The sequence below is a fragment of the Notolepis coatsorum genome, assembly GCF_963971535.1.
Source record: "Notolepis coatsorum genome assembly, contig: SUPER_15_unloc_1, whole genome shotgun sequence".
Classification (NCBI taxonomy): domain Eukaryota; kingdom Metazoa; phylum Chordata; class Actinopteri; order Aulopiformes; family Paralepididae; genus Notolepis; species Notolepis coatsorum.
Genome location: NW_028174866.1, coordinates 963,162 through 988,401, shown reverse-complemented (window position 1 = coordinate 988,401; position 25,240 = coordinate 963,162). Strand labels below are relative to the sequence as shown.

Below are 25,240 nucleotides of genomic sequence, written 5' to 3'. Positions count from 1 at the left end.
AACTGTACATTGGAGGAGGTTGTGTAGATGGGGGGGGGGGTGTTGGGTGGGTGGGGGGACTGTACATTGGAGGTGGTTGGGTGGGTGGGGTGGGTGGGGGACACTGTACAACTGTACACTGTACAACTGCTCATGTCTGTATTGTGCCCTGTATGTAGAAGCTGCATTCTACATTAACGTTCTACAATTATAAGCTCGTTCTACATTAAAAGTCGTAATGGGCGCATAAAGTTATTGTACAATCTACACACATGAACGACATAATAGGAAGGAACTTACCCACGTTCTTGTTTCAAGAGTATTCTAGGACAGCCCGACAAAATAACGTATACTTTCGTTTTTAGCTGATCAGACTCTTTCCAACATTAACTGTAAAGGCTGCAAGGACATTGGTTTTCTTCCAAGAAGCTCGTTCTACATTCAAAGTTATATTCGATTTAGTGAATGAATGAATGAATGAAAACTTTATTTAACAGATTGCAGAATGGGTACAGTACAGTACAGCTCAATACATACAATTGTTAAGGGGATGCAGACCAGAGAAAGACTTTCGTCTTGTTTACATCAGGGTCCCCCATTTTCAATTCATCATAACATATATGACATACATGACATACAGATAGACAGTACTGCTACATCTATACATTTATGACATATCAGATTTGCAAATACAGTACTGTTTGTGATACAAAAAGTGTCCAGAAAAAGAGTGTATATACATTTGACGTAGAAACTGTACATTGGAGGAGGTCGGGTGGGTGGGGTGGGGTTGGGTGGGTGGGTGGGGGCTGTACATTGGAGGAGGGGGGGGGGGGGGGTTGGGTAGGGGGGGGACACTGTACACTGTACTGAAGTATGACACCCACTTTCGTCTTGTTTACATCAGGGCCCCTCATTTTCAATTCATAGTGACATTTATGACATACACAACATACATGACATGTATGTTGTTAGATTAGTTAGTTAGATTCGAAAGTTATATTATATTACAAGCAGTATTTTCTCATAAGACATGTCGTCGCCTCAGATTACAGTAGGCTATCATTTTGGATTCATTCATGTCATTTTGAAAATAAAGTAATTTAAAAGTTATTGTAAACGCTTTAACCTACGTAAATAATAAATTCTCCTCCATGAGCAGTTATCCTATAGCCTATAGTATACTATAGTTATATTACTGGCAAAGCGTCTTGAATGAATGAATGAATGAAAACTTTATTAACAGATTGCAGAATGGGTACAGTACAGTACAGCTCAATACATACAATTGTTAAGGGGATGCAGACCAGAGAAAGACTTTCGTCTTGTTTACATCAGGGTCCCCCATTTTCAATTCATCGTAACATATATGACATACATGACATACAGATAGACAGTACTGCTCCATCTATACACTTATGACATACCAGATTTGCAATTACAGTACTGTTTGTGATACAAAAAGAGTCCAGAAAGAAAAGAGTATATACATTAGGCGTGGAAACTGTACATTGGATTGGGTAGGTGGGGACTGTACATTGGAGGTGGTTGGGTGGGTGGGGGGGGGGGGGGTTGGTTAGGAGTGGGGGGGGGGGGGGGGGGTTGGTTAGGAGTGGGGGGGGGGGGGGGGTTGGGTAGGGGGGGGGGGGGGTTGGGTAGGAGGGGTGGGTGGGGGACACTGTACAACTGTACAAACAACACTGTACATTGGATTATTGACAAGACCATACTTGGTAATTTACTGTACATTGGAGGGGGTTGTGTTCGGACATTTACAGGGGCCAGTTTCGGGTTGCAGTCTCCCTTAGGTGTTTTTTGAGAGTGTTTTTGAAAGTGGGTAGTGATTCACATTCCTTTACAGCTTTGGGTAGGGCGTTCCACATTGATGTGGCATAATTGCGAAACGTGTTTAGTCCCAAAATGGTGACAAAATGGCATCCAATGTAATAAAAAAAGTCAACCAACGAACTCGTTTCTTGTACCGGATCTCCTCACTGGTAAACAAGAATACCCTGAAGACTCTAGCAGGAGCACTCATTCAAGGGTACTACGACTATGCTTGCACCTCATGGTACCAAAGCACCTCAAAGGCGCTAAAAACAAAATTACAAACATCTCAAAACAAACTGGTCAGACTACTGCTTGACCTTACTCCTAGAACCCACCTCACCCCTGCCCACTTTGACAACCTAGGATGGCTTAGAGTAGACGACAGAGTACAGCAACTTGCAATGGGCCTGGTCTACAAGATACACTACACGACCAAGGTACCCATGTACATGACTAAATACTTCCCAAAGGTCAGTGAATACCACGATCACAACACCAGAGGGAGCTCCACAAATCATGTTAAACCCAGATTCGGCTCAAACAAGGGACTAAACACGTTTCGCAATTATGCCACATCAATGTGGAACGCCCTACCCAAAGCTGTAAAGGAATGTGAATCACTACCCACTTTCATTTCAAAAACACTCTCAAAAAACACCTAAGGGAGACTGCAACTCGAAACTGGCCCCTGTAAATGTCCGAACACAACCCCCGCCAACACCCCCCCCCCCCCCACTCCTACCCCCCCCCCCCCCCCCCAACCACCTCCAATGTACAGTCCCACCCCCACCTACCCAATCCAATGTACAGTTTCTACGCCTAATGTATATACTCTTTTCTTTCTGGACTCTTTTTGTATCACAAATACAGTACTGTAATTGCAAATCTGGTATGTCATAAATGTATAGATGTAGCAGTACTGTCTATCTGTATGTCATGTATGTCATATATGTTACGATGAATTGGAAATGGGGGACCCTGGTGGAAACAAGACGAAAGTCTTTCTCTGGTCTGCATCCCCTTAACAATTGTATGTATTGAGCTGTACTGCACTGTACCCATTCTGCAATCTGTTAATAAAGTTTTCATTCATTCATTCATTCATTCCCTTGTTTGAGCCGAATCTGGGTTTAACATGATTTGTGGAGCTCCCTCTGGTGTTGTGATCGTGGTATTCACTGACCTTTGGGAAGTATTTTGTCATGTACATGGGTACCTTGGTCGTGTAGTGTATCTTGTAGACCAGGCCCATTGCAAGTTGCTGTACTCTGTCGTCTACTCTAAGCCATCCTAGGTTGTCAAAGTGGGCAGGGGTGAGGTGGGTTCTAGGAGTAAGGTCAAGCAGTAGTCTGACCAGTTTGTTTTGAGATGTTTGTAATTTTGTTTTTAGCGCCTTTGAGGTGCTTTGGTACCATGAGGTGCAAGCATAGTCGTAGTACCCTTGAATGAGTGCTCCTGCTAGAGTCTTCAGGGTATTCTTGTTTACCAGTGAGGAGATCCGGTACAAGAATCGAGTTCGTTGGTTGACTTTTTTTATTACATTGGATGCCATTTTGTCACAGGAAAGATTTGCCTCTAGGATGGAACCCAGGTAGGTAATATCTTCTTTCCTTGTGACAATATTGTCACCCACTGTAACTGAGAAGCCGTCGGTCTTGCTGAGTTTGTTATTTGAACCGAAGAGAATGGACTCTGTTTTGCCCATGTGTAATGATAGTTTGTTATCAGCGAGCCATATGCAGATTTTGCCTAGTTCTGAGCTGAGGGTTTTTTCAACCTGTAACTTGTTCTTGTCAGAGACCAGCAGGGCTGAGTCGTCCGCAAACAGGAACAAGTTGCAGTCACAAGCTGACGACATGTAATTTGCATAAATTAGGAACAGTAGCGGACCTAGTATGCTTCCTTGTGGAACACCACAGTTTACTGTGAGGGGGGGGGATAGGGTACCGTTTACCTCCACCATCTGCTCTCTCCCCTCCAGGTAGGATTGCATCCAGCTCACTGATAGACTATCAAAACCAATTGCTTTTAGCTTGTCAATCAGAATGGTGTGATTGACAGTGTCGAAGGCCTTTTGTAGGTCCAGCATTGATTGATTGATTGAAAAGTTTATTAACAGATTGCAGAATGGGTACAGTACAGTACAGCTCAATACATACAATTGTTAAGGGGATGCAGACCAGAGAAAGACTTTCGTCTTGTTTACACCAGGGTCCCCCATTTTCAATTCATCATAACATATATGACATACATGACATACAGATAGACAGTACTGCTACATCTATACATTTATGACATATCAGATTTGCAAATACAGTACTGTTTGTGATACAAAAGTGTCCAGAAAAGGAGTGTATATACATTTGGCATAGAAACTGTACATTGGAGGAGGTTGGTTGGGTGGGGTGGGGTTGGGTGGGTTGGGTGAGGGCTGTACATTGGAGGTGGGGGGGGGGGGGGGGTTGGGAAGGGGACACACACACATTTTACACTGTACATTGGAATATTGACAAAGCCTTACTTGGTCATTTACTGTACAACTAGGTTAGGACATTTGTAGGGGCCAGTTTCGAATTGCAGTCTCACGTAGGTGTTTTTTGAGAGTGTTTTTGAAGGTGGGTAGTGATTCACATTCCTTTACAGCTTTAGGTAGGGCGTTCCACATTGATGTGGCATAATTGCGAAACGTGTTTAGTCCCTTGTTTGAGCCGAATCTGGGTTTTACATGATTTGTGGAGCTCCCTCTGGTGTTGTGATCGTGGTATTCACTGACCTTTGGGAAGTATTTTGACATGTACATGGGTACCTTGGTCGCGTAGTGTATCTTGTAGACCAGGCCCATTGCAAGTTGCTGTACTCTGTCGTCTACTCTAAGCCATCCTAGGTTGTCAAAGTGGGCAGGGGTGAGGTGGGTTCTAGGAGTCAGGTCAAGTAGTAGTCTGACTAGCTTGTTTTGAGATGTTTGTAATTTGTTTTTTAGAGCTTTTGAGGTGCTTTGGTACCATGAGGTGCAAGCATAGTCGTAGTACCCTTGAATGAGTGCTCCTGCTAGAGTCTTCAGGGTATTCTTGTTTACCAGAGAGGAGATCCGGTACAAGAATCGCGTTCGTTGGTTGACTTTTTTTATTACATTGGATGCCATTTTGTCACAGGAAAGATTAGCCTCTAGGATGGAACCCAGGTAGGTAATTTCATCTTTCCTTGTGATAATATTGTCACCCACTGTAACCGAGAAGCCGTCGGTCTTGCTGAGTTTGTTATTTGAACCGAAGAGAATGGACTCTGTTTTGCCCATGTGTAATGATAGTTTGTTGTCGGCGAGCCATATGCAGATTTTGCCTAGTTCCGAGCTGAGGGCTTTTTCAACCTGTAACTTGTTCTTGTCAGAGACCAGCAGGGCTGAGTCGTCCGCAAACAGGAACAAGTTGCAGTCACAAGCTGACGACATGTCATTTGCATAAATTAGGAATAGTAGCGGTCCTAGTATGCTTCCTTGTGGAACACCACAGCTCACTGTGAGGGGGGGGGGATAGGGTACCGTTTACTTCCACCATCTGTTCCCTCCCCTCCAGGTAGGATTGTATCCAGCTCACTGATAAACTATCAAAACCAATTGCTTTTAGCTTGTCAATCAGAATGGTGTGATTGACAGTGTCGAAGGCCTTTTGTAGGTCCAGCATGACCAGAAAAGCCAGGACAAAGGACTCCCCCTCCCCACACACCAACACACAGACCTCACGGAGACAACAACAAAGCCCCCCCCCTCCCTCCCCCACAGCAGCACCAGAAGACAGTTACCTGGAACTCGAAGACATCAATAACACAGCTAATAAAAACGGGACCATAAAAGCATGACCATGCCGCAGTATTTGCCCGCGTCCACCTCTTGTTTGATGTGGTCGTTTAAATAGAGAAGGCATGTGTCAGTGGAGTGGGATGTTCTGAAGCCAGATTGGAATTCGTAGATTAGATTTTTTTCCGCAAGGTATTTTTCGACCTGTTCGTATACAATTTTTTCCATGACTTTCGAGATGGAGGTAAGGATAGAAACAGGGCGGTAGTTGCCTGGGTCTAATTTACTGCCTTTTTTGTGCAGAGGGGTCACTCTCGCAATTTTGAAGTCCTTGGGGACGTGTCCCTGTTTTATGGAGAGGTTTATTATGTGTGTGATGACTGGGGTGATGGCGGCTGCTGAGTCTCTGAGGAATTTGGAGGGGATGTTGTCATGGCCAGTGGCCTTGTTGGGTTGGAGGGCGCTCAGTTTTTTGAGTACCTCATCTGTTGTTACCATTTCCAGTTTGAAGTCGTCTTTGTGGACCCCTAGGTTCTTGTAGTATGCTACTATGTGTTCTACCCCATAATGCCCTGAGTGGGAGGGTAGTTTGTTTACCAGTGTTGTGGCTATGTTTGTGAAGAAACTATTTAAGTAATTGGCTACATCCAGCTTTTCTGTGATGAGCGTGTTGTCCGTCTTTATGTTTATGTTTGAGAATCTGGTTTTAAGTTTTTTACTGCAGCCTAGTTGATTATTGAGTCATTTCCAAAGTTCACGCGGTTTGTTTTTGTTTTCCTCGGTTTTGTCATTGATGAATTTTTTCTTTGCTGTTTTGATCATGGAGTTTACATCATTTCTTAGTCTGTTTCTTTCTAGTTTGAGTTCAGTCACGTGGGCTTGGAGTTCACTGCTCGTGCTTTTGGTAAGCTTTGACTGACTTTTACGAAACTCAGAGCATTTTTTGTCTCTGGTTTTCATAGCGGTCAGTATTTCAGCGTGCATCCACGGCTCAGCGCGATTTTTTACCCTAGTGGTTCTTAGGGGGGCCATGTTGTTTAGTATCGTTGAAAATTTGGTTTTGAAGCCAAGCCATGTTTCTTCAACCAGTGTACCATTGAGTTCATCTGACCAGTCCAGGCTCTTCAGTTCAAGGTTAAAGGCCTCGCTAGAGTACGTTTTGAGGTCTCTAGATGTGACTGTTTTGTGACAGCCAGCCTTTTGTTTTAGCTTTTTGCGGGTACAGAATATCATATAATGATCACTTAACCCGCATGCTATAACCCCTTTATTGGCGATCTTGGACTTGTCAGAGGTCAGGATGAGGTCAATGGTAGTCTGAGTTGACTCACACACACGTGTGGGTTGTGTGATTAGCTGGCTGAGGCCGTGCAGATCACAAAACCTATTGTAGGATTTGAAGACGGGTGCATCTTTTTGTTGCATATCCGTGTTCCAATCCCCAATAAGAATCATTTCTGTATCCTCGACTCCAGCTAAGCACGCATCCAACACGTCATAAAAGCCATTTTGGTTTGGCGGTCTGTAAATTGTGCCGACTAGAACAGATTTAGCCCTTTCAAATAGAATTTCTACAAAAACAGTTTCAATAGCCTCATGATCTAGGTCTGTACGGTTAATAAATTTGGTGTCTTGATGGATGTACATACAGACACCTCCTCCATGCCTGTTCCTGTCATTGCGGACTAAAGAATAGTTCTCTAATTCAATTTCCGGGTCTGTTACTGATACGTCCAGTTTAGTTTCTGAGAAACATAGTATGTTTACCTTTCCGTTACTGAAATGTTGTCTTATTTCTGCCATTTTGTGCCTGAGGCTATTTACATTGAGATGAAAGATATGTAGTCCGTGTTTATCTGCTGTTTCGTCAATATCCTTGAGATATAGGTAGGATTCTTCTTCTGTGGGAAGGGGGGGGGCTCTGTGATGCCCGGAGGGGGGGGGGTGGGGGATCCTAGTCCGTTTTTATCTGCTGTGTCGTCAATCTCTGTGGGAAGGGGGGGGGGGCTCTGTGATGTCCGGAGGGGGGGTGGGGCAGTGGCGTCGTTAGCCCTGGGCTTCCGGGGCTTTAGCCCCGGATGTTTTTCTCCTAGCCCCGGATCCAAAAAAAAAAAAAAAAAAAAATGTTTAATTTTTTTTTTTTTTTTACTTTTTTACTTTTTTTTTTTTTATGTCAGCATTCCCATTGTCTGTGCTGAATGTTTGTTAGTGTTTGGTATTTTTTGTTGGTTTTTAGTACTTTTAAACATCCATTTTTAGTAAGTAGTTTTCATTTGATCCTATAATTTTTTCATTCACCGATTTGTGGAATTTTTTTTTGTGTCCTGAAAGGCGCCTTATAAATCAAATACATTATTATTATTATTATTATTATTATTATTATTATTATTATTATTATTATTATTATTATTATTATTATTATTATTATTATTATTATTATTATTATTATTATTATTATTATTATTATTATTATCATCATCCAGGAGGGAAAAGTATTGTAAGTAAGTAAGTAGTATGTTCCTCAATCCAAAGGCCATTACATATGGCCTTTGTCCTGTCATACATGTCCACTGCCATCTCTGAGGTGCGATAACCTTTGAGTGTGTCCTGCACTGTGCTTTTAAATAGTACAGATATTGAAGATGTGCACTTTAATGCAGCAGCACCTGGAGCCATCCATACCCATGTCCAGTGTCCTATAATAAGCTTTAATCGAACCCTGGTTCATTTCCTCGGATAGTCCGGTTGGTTTGGGGTGGTGTGAAAGCTCATTCACTCTTGCAAGTGAACCCTGCTGCGGTTCATTTGAGATGTGAATGCAAAGCGGACCAAAGGCAGGAAAAGACCCAAAAATCAAATCTTTTTTTTATGAGAAGACTGAAACATATGTATATAATGAAACACACATTACAGTTTTTTTCGATTGCCTAAGCATGATTTTGAAAACGGGGCCCGGTGTTTCAAAACACACAATTAGCACAACCACACACACAATTATCAGAACACATCAGATCCTTTGCTAAATTAAACACTTGTCACCATACACCAATTTATAAAAAACTACATTTTGTTACCATATGAAACACACGTTTCATATGACTTCATTCTGTTTGAACCAGTTACACACACTGCTGTGCTTAACCTAAAACACATTTAGCAATTCTACTTCTCAGTGATTAGAGTACTGTAAGTGAAGTACGCAGAGAATGTGCAAATATACAATAAATTGACCAAACACTACACAAGACCAATGCTGTGATGAAAATATAATTTATTTATCTACATATACCCAAATCAATGATGCAGACTGATGAAAAAAATTACATTTTCTCTCCATATACTCAAATCAATGATGCAGACTGATGAAAATATAAATGGTCTCTCCATATAACCAAATCAGTCAACATTTCAACATGGAGAATCACAACAATACATGTCCCAGTTTTCATGCTACTATGTGCATAACACTGTAAGCTCAGCAAATATCAGACAAACATAAAATACTGTATCCAGTACAGGTTAAAATTACAGTAATTTTTTTTTTTTTGAAAAAATGTAAACAGAAAATACTAGACATTATCTCTTTGCCTAGCTGGATCTGGCAAGATAATTTTTTGTTGTGATTCTCCATGTTGACTGATTTGGGAAAATGGGAGAAAATGTATATTTTCATCAGTCTGCATCATTGGTTGTCTTGTGTAGTGTTTGGTGGATGTATTGTATATTTTCACGTTCTCTGTGTACAGTACTTCACTCTCCTTCCATTTTGGTTGAAGACAGGTGAACTCACCTGCTGCATTTTTATAGTGCTTAAACCTGATTGGTGTATCTACAATTAAGCAATGGTGTGTTTGTGCATCTGATGGCTGTGTTTAACCTATTGGCTCATATGTGTGGTAATTTGACATTCTGTGTCTAATGTAATGCAAGTGTGTTAATGTTTTGCAAATCACTGTGTATTGTTTTGCAAAAAGTGAGGCTGACATTGTAGGGGTGCAAATCTGGGCCTATATTTTGCTCCTTGAGTGTAAGGTTTTGATAATTGTGTAATACTTTTGATTTGAGTGTTTATGCAATTGAAGAAAACTGTAAAGACTAGAGATGAACTGTTTATTTCTTTTGTACATAGGCTGTGCATATGTTTGTTTGTTTGTTTATTTGCTTATGTGTATGATTCTTAACTGTGTTTTTATTTTGTTATTGGTGTATGTGTATGTATGTACAGTATATATATATATATATATATATATATATATATATATATATATATATATATATATATATATATATATATATATATATATATATATATATATTTGTACTCCTGATCAATGTTTTATCTGGCTAAATAAAGGTTAAATAAATAAATAAGAAACTGATGATTTGGTCCTGTTAACTTTGAATTTTCTATGGGGACTGCCCAGATCCCTCACATGGACCTGGACCTCACTTTGAGAACCTCTAGTGATTCTAGTTATTCAGTATTCATCTCTAATTACTCTAAAATCGCGTATTTCTGTGTTTAAAAAAAAAAAAAAAAAAAAAGTGGGGGGGTGGACACCCCCTCAACCCCCCCGGGCTGAAGCCCCCAATGTTTTCTAACCCTAAAAACGCCCCTGGGGTGGGGGATCCTTTGATCAAGGTGGGTGTCCCGCGAAGGGAGGGGGGTGGGGATGATCCTTTGTCCTCTGCTGGTGTGTTTGGTCGGTGTGAAAGCCCGCGACGTGGCGGGGGGGGGGGGGCTGGTTGCTGTCCTCAGATGTGTCTCCGTTGTGGGGGAGGGGGGGTGGGTTCTCCTATCTTGCTTCTCCTATCTTGCTTCTCCTATCAGGTTTATAAGGGTTTTGATCATTTTCAAACACAAATTCTACGTTATATTCCTCTTCCAGTCGTGTATGTGGGGAAACATACGTCACCTAAGTGTGAATGTGTCAACATCAACAGTATCAAAATGTATGAATTAAAAAATGTTGTATTTGTCTCGACATACTTGCTTGTGGGTGTGGTCGTCCAGCACTGGGAGGGTTAATGGTAATCTGATCCAAACCGAAAGTATAAAGACTTTCGCTGAATACTGTGACTTCACTGACTTGAAACAAGAACACAGAACAGAACACCTACAGTAAGGTAAGTTCCATCATATTATGTCATTCATGTGTGTAGGTTAAAGCGTTTACAATAACCTTTCAATTACTTTATTTTAAAGTTGAAATAGACCTAAATCCAAAATGATAGTTTATACTGTAATCTGAGGCAACGACATGTTAAAAACGAAAGTATAGTAGTACGTTATTTTGTCGGGCTGTCCTAGAATACTCTGACTTGAAACAAGAACGTGGGTAAGTTCCATCCTATTATGTCGTTCATGTGTGTATATTGTACAATAACTTTATGCGCACATTACGACTTTTAATGTAGAACGAGCTTCTTGTTGGTAAAAAAAAAAAAAAACAATGTTCTTGCAACAGATAAATGCAGCCATGCGTCGGAGATGATTCGTGAATTATGGTAAATAAATCTTTATTGCGCCTCAGATACAACAACGCTCAACGTGATCATGTGATGCAAACGCTGCGTTTATGGAAAGTGTCCCTCCCTGGACATGTTAAACCTACATTCTCAGTTGTTGAAACACGTAAAAGAATGTGAAGAATGTATCTCTGGTCTGCATCCCCTTAACAATTGTGTGTATTGAGCCACTGTATTGTACCCATTCTGCAATCTGTTAATAAAGTTTTCAATCAATCAATAGGGACTTAGCGGGTGTAACAGAGTTAATAAATAACATTTGACATATTATGAATGGTACTGTACGTCTTGATGAGGACGCATTGTCCATTTCATGGTATGTCTAGCTGTTGTATTCTGTAGTTATACTCAAGGGTGGGTACCTTTTTATAACTTTTAACACACTACTACTACTACTACTACTAATACTACTACTACTACTACTACTACTACTACTACTACTACTACTACTACTACTACTACTACTACTACTACTACTACTGCTGCTACTACTACTACTATAACTATATACTATAATCTTTACATTTAAATGATGTGGAACTACTATTACTACTACTAGCGACTTTGGGTCTTTGAAAAGCGCTATACAGAATAAATGAATTATTATTATTATTACTATTACTACTGAATTAATGAATGAATGAATCAAAACTTTATTAACAGATTGCAGAATGGGTACAGTACAGTACAGCTCAATACATACAATTGTTAAGGGGATGCAGACCAGAGAAAGACTTTCGTCTTGTTTACATCAGGGTCCCCCATTTTCAATTCATCGTAGGGTGGGTGGGGACTGTACATTGGAGGTGGTTGGGTGGGTGGGGGGGGGGGGATTGGGTAGGAGTGGGGGGGGGGGGGTTGGGTAGGAGGGGTGGGTGGGGGACACTGTACAACTGTACAAACAACACTGTACATTGGATTATTGACAAGACCATACTTGGTAATTTACTGTACATTGGAGGGGGTTGTGTTCGGACATTTACAGGGGCCAGTTTCGAGTTGCAGTCTCCCTTAGGTGTTTTTAGAGAGTGTTTTTGAAAGTGGGTAGTGATTCACATTCCTTTACAGCTTTGGGTAGGGCGTTCCACATTGATGTGGCATAATTGCAAAACGTGTTTAGTCCCTTGTTTGAGCCGAATCTGGGTTTAACATGATTTGTGGAGCTCCCTCTGGTGTTGTGATCGTGGTATTCACTGACCTTTGGGAAGTATTTAGTCATGTACATGGGTACCTTGGTCGTGTAGTGTATCTTGTAGACCAGGCCCATTGCAAGTTGCTGTACTCTGTCGTCTACTCTAAGCCATCCTAGGTTGTCAAAGTGGGCAGGGGTGAGGTGGGTTCTAGGAGTAAGGTCAAGCAGTAGTCTGACCAGTTTGTTTTGAGATGTTTGTAATTTTGTTTTTAGCGCCTTTGAGGTGCTTTGGTACCATGAGGTGCAAGCATAGTCGTAGTACCCTTGAATGAGTGCTCCTGCTAGAGTCTTCAGGGTATTCTTGTTTACCAGTGAGGAGATCCGGTACAAGAAACGAGTTCGTTGGTTGACTTTTTTTATTACATTGGATGCCATTTTGTCACAGGAAAGATTTGCCTCTAGGATGGAACCCAGGTAGGTAATATCTTCTTTCCTTGTGACAATATTGTCACCCACTGTAACTGAGAAGCCGTCGGTCTTGCTGAGTTTGTTATTTGAACCGAAGAGAATGGACTCTGTTTTGCCCATGTGTAATGATAGTTTGTTATCAGCGAGCCATATGCAGATTTTGCTTAGTTCTGAGCTGAGGGTTTTTTCAACCTGTAACTTGTTCTTGTCAGAGACCAGCAGGGCTGAGTCGTCCGCAAACAGGAACAAGTTGCAGTCACAAGCTGACGACATGTCATTTGCATAAATTAGGAACAGTAGCGGACCTAGTATGCTTCCTTGTGGAACACCACAGTTTACTGTGAGGGGGGGGGATAGGGTACCGTTTACCTCCACCATCTGCTCTCTCCCCTCCAGGTAGGATTGCATCCAGCTCACTGATAGACTATCAAAACCAATTGCTTTTAGCTTGTCAATCACAATGGTGTGATTGACAGTGTCGAAGGCCTTTTGTAGGTCCAGCATGACCATGCCGCAGTATTTGCCCGCGTCCACCTCTTGTTTGATGTGGTCGTTTAAATAGAGAAGGCATGTGTCAGTGGAGTGGGATGTTCTGAAGCCAGATTGGAATTCGTAGATTAGATTTTTTTCCGCAAGGTATTTTTCGACCTGTTCGTATACTATTTTTTCCATGACTTTCGAGATGGAGGTAAGGATAGAAACAGGGCGGTAGTTGCCTGGGTCTAATTTACTGCCTTTTTTGTGCAGAGGGGTCACTCTCGCAATTTTGAAGTCCTTGGGGACGTGTCCCTGTTTTATAGAGAGGTTTATTATGTGTGTGATGACTGGGGTGATGGCGGCTGCTGAGTCTCTGAGGAATTTGGAGGGGATGTTGTCATGGCCAGTGGCCTTGTTAGGTTGGAGGGCGCTCAGTTTTTTGAGTACCTCATCTGTTGTTACCATTTCCAGTTTGAAGTCGTCTTTGTGGACCCCTAGGTTTTTGTAGTAAGCTACTATGTGTTCTACCCCATAATGCCCTGAGTGGGAGGGTAGTTTGTTTACCAGTGTTGTGGCTATGTTTGTGAAGAAGCTATTTAAGTACTGCTACTACTATTACTAGCACCAGAAGGTAGAGCACGCGGTAGAGCCTGGCACAGACCGGATGAACAGGAAAACGGGTGACATAGCTCATCAACTGATCTGGCCCAGCGCCAATAAGAAAGCAAAGCCTATAATGATTGAAGAAGTGCGCCATAAGTCGATGGTGAAAGATTGGACGGGTGTCGGCCGTCCTAACTGTGGTGGGAAGTTCGTTCCACCATTGTGGGGCAAGGACCGAGAATAGGCCAGACTACTGCTTGACCTGACTCCTAGAACCCACCTCACCCCTGCCCACTTTGACAACCTAGGATGGCTTAGAGTAGACGACAGAGTACAGCAACTTGCAATGGGCCTGGTCTACAAGATACACTACGCGACCAAGGTACCCATGTACATGTCAAAATACTTCCCAAAGGTCAGTGAATACCACGATCACAACACCAGAGGGAGCTCCACAAATCATGTAAAACCCAGATTCGGCTCAAACAAGGGACTAAACACGTTTCGCAATTATGCCACATCAATGTGGAACGCCCTACCCAAAGCTGTAAAGGAATGTGAATCACTACCCACTTTCAAAAACACTCTCAAAAAACACCTACGTGAGACTGCAATTCGAAACTGGCCCCTACAAATATCCTAACCTAGTTGTACAGTAAATGACCAAGTAAGGCTTTGTCAGTATTCCAATGTACAGTGTAAAATGTGTGTGTGTCCCCTACCCAACCCCCCCCCCCCCCCCCCCACCTCCAATGTACAGCCCTCACCCAACCCACCCAACCCCACCCCACCCACCCAACCTCCTCCAATGTACAGTTTCTACGCCAAATGTATATACACTCTTTTTCTGGACACTTTTGTATCACAAACAGTACTGTATTTGCAAATCTGATATGTCATAAATGTATAGATGTAGCAGTACTGTCTATCTGTATGTCATGTATGTCATATATGTTATGATGAATTGAAAATGGGGGACCCTGATGTAAACAAGACGAAAGTCTTTCTCTGGTCTGCATCCCCTTAACAATTGTATGTATTGAGCTGTACTGTACTGTACCCATTCTGCAATCTGTTAATAAACTTTTCAATCAATCAATCAATCAAACTATTACTACTACTATTATTATTACTATGACAACTACTACAGTACTACTACTATTATTACTACTACTATTACTACTATTATTACTACTACAGTAGTTCTACTACTACTATTATTGCATACATACAGTAGCATGACGATGCTTATTTGCATAATTGTCTAAAGTCAAGATAAATGGTATTTTGGTCTTAAATCATTCATGATTATTTTTGTGTTGTATCATGAAGTGATTGGGGGGAGTGTAACGGACCACTTGAGATTAAATATGTTTGATTGATTGATTGATTGATTGAAAACTTTATTAACAGATTGTAGTACAGTACAGTACAGCTCAATACATACAATTGTTAAGGGGATGCAGACCAGAGAAAGACTTTCGTCTTGTTTACATCAGGGTCCCCCATTTTCAATTCATCATAGACAATGGTTGTCTAGACAATATTCTTTGCTGTTTACTAAATAATATTCAGTAAATGTATGTACGCCTTGAAATGACGTTATGTGAAATGTTTGTTTGTTTGTTTATGTACGTTTCCAATGCAGTTTTCACGGTGCTATAAGATGACGTCACGGATGGACAACTAAATAAAGATCGTCTTATGCATCAGTCGAGACTCTGTCGTTTGGAAACGTACATAAACAGACAAACAAACATTTCACATAACGGTTTCCAGCACAGTACAAACACTAAACTAAATAACATTGGTATCAAAACTACAAGGATTACATTCTTACACAAGACATAAAATCATTCATTCACAAATTACATTATACAAAGTTACAACCATAATCAAATAAACAACAAATCATACCTTGTTGCGCTCTCCAAGGAATGTAAACGAAAAGGTCCTTTCGTCCGTTTAAAACACACGATCAATACATGATACAAAAGGATAAAAGTCGCGACGCACAGGAATACAAAGGTGAAACGAAGACGCACCAAACGTTCCTGCTGCCGACCGACTACATCACTTCACAGGTGCTTCCAGCTGTACTGGTTAACGGTGCGCCAATAGGGACAGATTTATATAGGCATACGGGTATCGAACTCGGGTAAAATCCCACACGTCATTTCAAGGCGTACATACATTTACTGAATATTATTTAGTAAACAGCAAAGGATATTGTCTAGACATATTTAATCTCAAGTGGTCCGTTACAACTACTACTACTATTACTACTACTACTAGCATTACTACTACTATTACTGCTACTATTACTACTATTACTACATTACTACGACTACTACTACTGCCATTACTACTAGTAATATTACTACTACTACTACTACTACTACTACTACTACTACTACTACTACTACTACTACTACTACTACTACTACTATTATTATTATTATTACTACTACATTTACTACTACTACTGCTACTACTAGTACTATTACCCTCTTGGAGCTAAGAGTGGAATGCGGCCCCCCCAGCCCCAGCCCCCTCCCCCCACCCCCCCTCCTACGTGTATGGCCCAGCGCCTCACGTTGGTGATGGCAGCTAACTCGTATGCGTGCTGGAGGGGGGAGCCAAGGCGCGTCTCTACAATTCGTAGCCGCATTGGTTGAGCTCCATTTCTGCAGACCCCTCTCTGATTGGTTGAGCGAAGCCCCTCTCTGATTGGAAATGTACTACCAGATTCGCTTAATAACGTTATTTTGCGTGACTTCGCAGTTTATTCATAACGTTATGCACATTTCGCAACACAGCCAGCTGTCAGAAACTGTACATTGTAATGTTGTTATTTCGCGGCCTGCCCATTTGATGTTCCCAAATCATATTCAGAAAGTATCACAGAGACTTCTATTGACCAAGGAATTAGTTATTATTAGTAAGACACATTTCGTAGCAATTGACCACCAGACTTTTTCTCTTAATTAATATAAATGTTATATTGTAACTGTCTAGTTACACATTGGCTGCAGGCTGCAATTAAAACTTTGAATCTGAGAGAGCTCTGGTCAGCGAAGCCGCGAGCGATTATTATTGGTTTTTAATGACAAACCAATTACATAATCCTATCCAACATATGTGTAAAGGCACACACAACATATTCCAGTTAACGGTATATTTTTTTTAATGATTCGTTATGGCGTAATCAATACTTCCATGCGTATAAATTGCGTTCGCGACCTCCATGTTTTGGGGCTATTCATCAGAAAACTCGGATCCGGGATTCGGCTCCCATGCGTCGGGCAACAACTGTGGGTTTTCAGCCTCTCTCTCTAGAGCTTAACGGAGTTTCGACTCCTGGCTAGAGGAGCTTGTCGCGGCTCATGCGCATACGCACGCTCGGCCAATCAGAGAGGGGTCTGCAGAAATGGCCTCAACCAATCAGAGAGGGGTCTGCAGAAATGCGGCTACGAATTGTAGAGACGCAGCCAAGGCTGTCTCGTCAACCCCCACCCCCATATCATCGCGACGCGTCGTCAGACTAAACAGTGTTGTGAACACAACACATTGTAACGTTAACGTGTACTTTACTATGGAATATACATGTATATTATCGCGACACGTCGTCACAGACTAAACAGTGTTGTGAACACAACACATTGTAACGTTAACGTGTACTTTACTATGGAATATACATGTATATTATCGCGACGCGTCGTCACAGACTAAACAGTGTTGTGAACACAACACATTGTAACGTTAACGTGTACTTTACTATGGAATATACATGTATATTATTGCGACGCATCATCACAGACTAAACAGTGTTGTGAACACAACACATTGTAACGTTAACGTGTACTTTACTATGGAATATACATGTATTGTTAGAAAATGTTTTGGATCTAAATCACTTGGAGTTTGAAAGTGATATCAGAAGAAACTACTCAACCTCGGCTGTCTTTAACTATGAATGAATTAGGGCTGTCTTAAATGCTTCGAAGCTTCGAACGTTCGATTCGATGGCACAAGCTTCGAACATTAAAAAATCATTTAAAAAGTTTAAAAAAAAATAAAAAATTTAAAAATAAAATTTCACGTTTTTTTTTTTTTACTTCGATTTGTGTGTGTGTGTAGGTGTGTGTGTGTGTGTGTGTGTGTGTGTGTGTGTGTGTGTGTGTGTGTGAACTACCCATCCCAGTTAGGACAGCCGAATCCCGTCCAATCTTTCGCCGTCGACTAAAGACTCACTTATTCAACCATTATCTGAAATGATAAAAAAATAAAAATAAAAATCTAACCGTGACTAACCTTACTGTCATGCACTTGTCCTAATAAACTAACCTACACTGTAACACGCAACACTCTGATGAACATTGTTACTCAGCTGATAGAGTTGTACCCTTCTTGCTGTCTTGTCGTACAGAACTTGTAAGTCGCTTTGGATAAAAGCGTCAGCTAAATGACTAAATGTAAGTGTGTGTGTGTGTGTGTGTGTGTGTGTGTGTGTGTGTGTGTGTGTGTGTGTGTAGGTGTGTGTGTGTGTGTGTGTGCGCGCACCTTGTAGAATTCCACACATAAGAAAGAAAGATACTGGGATGAATAAACAAAATAGGAAATAAAATGTAGAAATGCATGCAATACATAAATAAATATGAATCTCCATATATGAAATATAACATTTAGATAAGGTGCTACTGAGATGTTTTGGTGAGTTCTTTGTTTTTTTGTGGAAGTTGCCCTTCTTAAAAATGCATGAACATTCACTGATAATTGGTCTGTAGTGGAGTCTACAAGGTCTACATTGCCGGACCATGTAGAATCCGGACCTTGTAGACTGACATAATTCTGTGCATAGTTTAGTCTACACAGGCCATATTTCAAATAATCAAAATCTTACTTCATTCATCTTAAACATTCTTGATTTGGGGGATTGGTAGTTCCCATGAAATCTGAAGTTGTTCAAACGACAACAGCGATCCACCTTGAATTAAATCACACAGCCGAGTGAAACCTTGTTGGATGCGTCAGTCACGAAAGGGGCTACTTAATTAATTAATCCAACCCACTTTATTTATAGAGCACATTTAAAAACAACAAAGTTTACGAAAGTGCTGTACAAGTCCCACAACATAAGATACAAAAAAAAAAAAAAAAAAAATTGTTTTATTTTTTTTCAAAGCTTCGAATTAAAATCGAAGCTCGGCCCCGAAGCTTCGATTGCCAAAAAAAGCTTCGAAGGTCAGCCCTAGAATGAATACAACACTCTAACTCACCATGTTTAGATAATAAAGTACTCAACCTCTACTTGTCTACTGTCTGACTGAACACAACACTCTAACTAACTTACCATGTTTAGATAATGAAGTACTCAACCTCTACTGTATTTAACTATGAGTGAACACAACACTCTAACTTACCATCTTTAGATAATGAGTACTCAACCTCTACTGTATTTAACTATGAGTGAACACAACACTCTAACTTACCATCTTTAGATAATGAAGTACTCAACCTCTACTGTATTTAACTATGAGTGAACACAACACTCTAACTTACCATCTTTAGATAATGAAGTACGCAACCTCTACTGTATTTAACTATGAATGAACACAGCACTCTAACTTACCATCTTTAGATAATAAAGTATAACCTCTACTGTATTTAACTATGAGTGAACACAACACTCTAACTTACCATCTTTAGATAATAAAGTATAACCTCTACTGTCTTTAACTATGAAGGAATTACAACCTTTATTTAATGGTTAATATTTTGATAAAAGGTAATTTACTATATTTGTATGGCATTTACACTTAAAGTAGAAAAACAAAAGTAATCTGTAAAATAATAGTGAATTTCCTGTGAAAAAACATTTATTTTTTACAGTGTACGTTACACACACAAATTCTACATTATGACACATTTTACAAAGAAAGGCCTATGTTAAAGTGCAGCTTGGCTTAGAGGATAATGTCTTGTATGAACTACCAGTAATATAAATAATATTAACAACAAAAATGTGTTCCATCTTCATGTCAGATGATTTTCAAAAAGGAAAATGTACTACGCCTCTGTCGTCTACTCTAAGCCATCCTAGGTTGTCAAAGTGGGCAGGGGTGAGGTGGGTTCTAGACCCATGTTACTGACCAGACACTCTATATCAGTGATGTCTGTTTACTGCAGAGTGGAGGGACTGGGAGACTATGAGCTTCAATGTGTTGTTGAGCTTCAGTAGTGCTCAATCAATCAATCAATCAATCAATCAATCATGTACCTCGGCGCAGCTGAATAACAGTAGGAGTGATCGCCTGCTGCGTCCATCACGTGTATGGTGATTAATATGAACCAAAGCGTGATTAAATTGAACCAAAGCGTGTTAATATGTGTCGAACCAAGCGGGGATCTCATGCGCGCGCGAGCACCTCGCGGGCACCTCGCGAGCACGCCGGTGCACCTGGGCGGCGGAAAAGGAAAGGCGCATTACCGTAGTGGCGTGCGGTGACGAATGCGGAAGCATCTTTGCACTCTTCCGCTGTTAATAAGCAACATGCCCCCGGGTGCTCCGTGCCAAACATGGCAGCGGTAATACGCATACGTCTGTCTCAAAGAGTCCTGCATGTATAACAAATGCGCATGTTGGTGAATTTATGACTGTGTGCCATTATTACTATCAATGTAATAATTGTGGAATATTACCTTAATGAGCTGTATGTGTATGAACCAAGAATCCTTTGTGAAGCACTTTGGTTGACAAGTGTCATGTTTAAATGTGCTATATAAATAAATTTGATTGATTTGATTGATTGATTGATTGATTACGACTACTACTACTATTACTACTACTACTACTACTACTACTACTACTACTACTACTACTACTGCTACTACTATTATTATTCTTATTATTATTACTACTACATTTACTACTACTACTACTGCTACTACTAGTACTATTACGACTACTGCTATTATTACTACTACGACTAGCATTACTACTATTTATTGTATGTATTGAGCTGTACTGTACTGTACCCATTCTGCAATCTGTTAATAAACTTTTCAATCAATCAAACTATTATTACTACTACTACTACTACTACTACTACTACTACTACTACTACTACTACTACTACTACTACTACTACTACTACTATTACTACTACTACTACTGTATTACTACTACTACTACTACTACTACTACTACTACTACTACTACTACTACTACTACTACTACTACTACTATTACTACTACTACTACTGTATTACTACTACTACTACTACTACTACTACTACTACTACTACTACTACTACTACTACTACTACTACTACTATTACTACTGCTATTACTAATACTACTACTACTACTACTATTACTGCTACTATTATTACTATTATTACTACTACTAATACTATTCTATTACAACTTCTTCTCATGTCTTTCTGTTTGCAGTGATGGCAAGTAACGTGAAAACCCTGTTGAGGAAATATCTGGGTCAACTGAAGCTAGATGAACTAAATCATTTTATATGGAACCTGACTAACCCTGATGGAGATGACCTTCCAGACATATCACCTGGTGATCTGCCACAGAACTCCACAAAGCAAGATGTTGTGGACAAGATAGTGGACACCCACGGAGATAATCCTGGCATTATTGTCACCTGTAGAATTCTGAGGATGATGCAAAAAAATAAACTGGCCACACTTTTGGAAGAGAAAGCAGCGACTGCAGGTACAGCAGTGATGCATGATACATATTCATTCTTAGCCTACAATAATTAATCTGGAGTAGAAATGTATGAATTTAGAGGTTTAATGTGGAGAAGAGATGTATGCATTAAGAGGTTTAATCTGGAGCAGAGATGTGTGCATTTAGAGGTTTAATCTGGAGTAGAGATGTGTGCATTTAGTGGTTTAATCTGGAGTAGAGATGTGTGCATTTAGAGGTTTAATCTGGAGTAGAGATGTGTGAATTTACAGGTTTAATCTGGAGCAGAGATGTGTGCATTTAGAGGTTTAATCTGGAGTAGAGATGTGTGCATTTAGGTTTAATCTGGAGCAGAGATGTGTGCATTTAGAGGTTTAATCTGGAGTAGAGATGTATGAATTTAGAGGTTTAATCTGGAGTAGAGATGTATGCATTAAGAGGTTTAATCTGGAGTAGAGATGTATGAATTTAGATGTTTAATCTGGAGTAGAGATGTATGCATTAAGAGGTTTAATCTGGAGCAGAGATGTGTGCATTTAGATGTTTAATCTGGAGTAGAGATGTATGCATTTAGATGTTTAATCCTTAGTAGAGATATATGAATTTAGATGTTTAATCCTTAGTAGAGATGTATGAATTTAGATGTTTAATCATGTATCATTGCAACAACGTGTCATCTTGCAGGTCCCATGTGTGCTACCTACTGAAGATGTTAGTAGCATCAGCACAAAATGTATCAGCACCAAATAGACATTCAGCACAACACATCTTCATGTAGTGTTGTTCTATTCAAATAGACTGACAGGAGTTTATTTCTACATTCAGAATTAGACCTCTTTATTTTACCTTGAAAAATGGCCTCACAGGCTAGAAACACTGACTGATTACTTTAACGCACTGTAGCTGCACACGTTTGCTTTAAGTTATTAATTTGTATGCAAACTAATGGTGGCTGCACAATAGATGGAACGACACGCTAAGACAATATCTATTTGACTGGTTGAATTTTCTATGTTACTACAAATTTAGCTATTGTAAATTAATACTATGTCTTTGTATTTTGAGTAACGTTTTAACATAGCCTACATTTACTATACTAGGCCCAACTACATGAGAATACAACAGTTGTGCAAAGTTACATTTACGTCTCACTTTATTCAGCAACAGCGTCTGGTGCAGCGTCTGGTGGAGCGTCTGGTGCAGCGTCTGGTGCAGCGTCTGGTGCAGCGTCTGGTGCAGCATCTGGTGGAGCGTCTGGTGCAGCGTCTGGTGGAGCGTCTGGTGCAGCGTCTGGTGCAGCGTCTGGTGGAGCGTCTGGTGCAGCATCTGATGGAGCGTCTGGTGCAGCGTCTGGTGGACCATCTGATGCAGATATCATGGAAGGTATGTGAGGTATAGCCTACTGTAAAATGTGTGTCTTTAACAAACCTCTTCAGAATCATACAGTTATGAAGTGTTTTTCAAATTTGATTAGATTAGATTCAAATGTATTGTCAATATACAGCACAAAGTACAGTACAACGAAAATAAGTTTGACATCCAACCATCCAATTGCAATAGTAATATACAATGTACAGGTGATTAAACTGGGTATAAAATATATAAATTAGTACTACTGAGTAATAGTGCCAATATGTATGTACAGTGATACAGGTATAAAGACACTATGCGTAATTAGTAAGAGTAGGTAGGGATATGTACGGATATAGATACAGTCTCGACTCTACAGATATGTAAAAGATTATATGCAGGTATGTACAGACAGATGTGGATAGATATATATATGGTAAGAATAAATATATATACGGTATATATAGCATTATTGTACATCAGCAGAGAGAGACAAAAATAAGAAATGTAAAACAATATATACTGTATGTGCTTGAAACAAGTAAAATAATCTGCCAGCTAATTTGGCAAGATTTCTTGAATAAGTAATAATATCTATGGTTGTCTCTCCTGATTGGATAAAATGGGAAGGAATACCAGGAAATGTATTTAGTGTTTACTGCAGAGTGGAGGGACTGGGAGACACATGTTACTGACCACACACTCTATATCAGCGATGGCTGTCAGAATGTAGAGCTACTTAACACTTATTTTAACAAACAAATACCACTTACAGCAGCTTGAATGAAAGATGACTGCAGCCTGATAGGTCATAGGTCATATGTCACCAACAGATGTGTTTTCATTCCTCTCAGGGAGCAACTTTGTGGATCAGCACCGGGTAGACCTCATCCAGCGGGTGTCCGCGGTGGAGGCCATCTTGGACGAGCTCCTTGACAAGCGTGTTATTACCCAGGAAGAATACAGCAAGGTCAAGTCAAAGGGCATCAATCAGGAGAAGATGAGGGCGCTCTACGATGGTCCCCTGAACGCCTGCGGGAAGAAAGGGAAATACATCTTCTACAAGATCCTGCTGAAGAACCACGAATATCTCATGGAAGACCTTAAGACACGTAACTCCTAATTGCTCCCGATGAGCAAGTTGGCTCCTTGCATGGTCGCCTCTGTGAATGAGTGAGTGAACGGGTGAATGTGAGGAACTAAATTGTAAAGCGCTTTCGATAAAAGCTGCTATATAAATGCACCATTTACCCCAAAATAGTTCATGGGAAGTATTTTTTTTTTTAAATCTATTTCTATATTATTGTGATGATACATTTGAGGCCATTCACACAAAAACAGCTTGAAAACACGTTGATTCAGAATGTTTGTGTTTTATTGCCATTTATAATAAATGCTGGTTGATCTTGGTTCTTTTTGGATGAAGTTGACAAGTTGTTCTAAAACCATCATGGTGGTAATAAACAGTATGAATCATCACTAGTAGTCAAGTAGTAGATTTACAAATCATGTTAGTCAGGGTGTTAGTGTTAGTCAGGGGTTAACCGAGTTCACCACACCATTCAATGTGATCGCTATCTCTGAACCCTGGTTCAGTTCACACCATTCAATGTGATCGCTATCTCTGAACCCTGGTTCAGTTCACCACACCATTCAATGTGATCGCTATCTCTGAACCCTGGTTCAGTTCACCACACCATTCAATGTGATCGCTATCTCTGAACCCTGGTTCAGTTCACCACACCATTCAATGTGATCGCTATCTCTGAACCCTGGTTCAGTTCACCACACCATTCAATGTGATCGCTATCTCTGAACCCTGGCTCAGTTCACCACACCATTCAATGTGATCGCTATCTCTGAACCCTGGCTCAGTTCACCACACCATTCAATGTGATCGCTATCTCTGAACCCTGGTTCAGTTCACCACAGCATTCAATGTGATCGCTATCTCTGAACCCGGGCTCAGTTCACCACACCATTCAATGTGATCGCTATCTCCGAACCATGGTTCAGTTCACCACACCATTCAATGTGATCGCTATCTCTGAACCCTGGTTCAGTTCACCACACCATTCAATGTGATCGCTATCTCTGAACCCTGGTTCAGTTCACCACACCATTCAATGTGATCGCTATCTCTGAACCCTGGTTCAGTTCACCACACCATTCAATGTGATCGCTATCTCTGAACCCGGGCTCAGTTCACCACACCATTCAATGTGATCGCTATCTCTGAACCCTGGTTCAGTTCACCACACCATTCAATGTGATCGCTATCTCTGAACCCTGGTTCAGTTCACCACACCATTCAATGTGATCGCCATCTCTGAACCCGGGCTCAGTTCCTGTCAAATTCATGCGT

General features: G+C 40.6%; 1 protein-coding gene across 2 annotated transcripts; it reads left to right on the top strand.

Annotated features, from left to right (window-relative positions):
- Positions 1-10,658: 10,658 nt before the first annotated feature.
- Positions 10,659-24,284, top strand: LOC311242261 (uncharacterized protein). Of its 2 annotated transcripts, none has more exons than XM_084338464.1 (4): positions 10,659-10,729; positions 21,268-21,549; positions 22,687-22,908; positions 23,730-24,284. In XM_084338464.1, the coding sequence occupies exons 2-4, from the start codon at positions 21,270-21,272 to the stop codon at positions 23,996-23,998; spliced, it is 771 nt and encodes a 256-aa protein (XP_084194590.1). In that variant the 5' UTR covers positions 10,659-10,729; positions 21,268-21,269; the 3' UTR covers positions 23,999-24,284. The 2 variants fall into 2 exon arrangements, with proteins under 2 accessions (XP_084194590.1, XP_084194591.1); XM_084338465.1 differs by lacking the exon at positions 10,659-10,729 and adding an exon at positions 10,825-10,941.
- Positions 24,285-25,240: the final 956 nt, after the last annotated feature.

Excerpts from the sequence above, each read along its gene's own strand:
- LOC311242261 (XM_084338464.1), top strand. The coding sequence starts at position 21,270 with ATGGCAAGTAACGTGAAAACCCTGTTGAGGAAATATCTGGGTCAACTG. Across the intron at positions 21,550-22,686 it reads AGAGAAAGCAGCGACTGCAG|CAACAGCGTCTGGTGCAGCG; the intron begins GTACAGCAGTGA and ends CACTTTATTCAG. Across the intron at positions 22,909-23,729 it reads TGATGCAGATATCATGGAAG|GGAGCAACTTTGTGGATCAG; the intron begins GTATGTGAGGTA and ends CATTCCTCTCAG.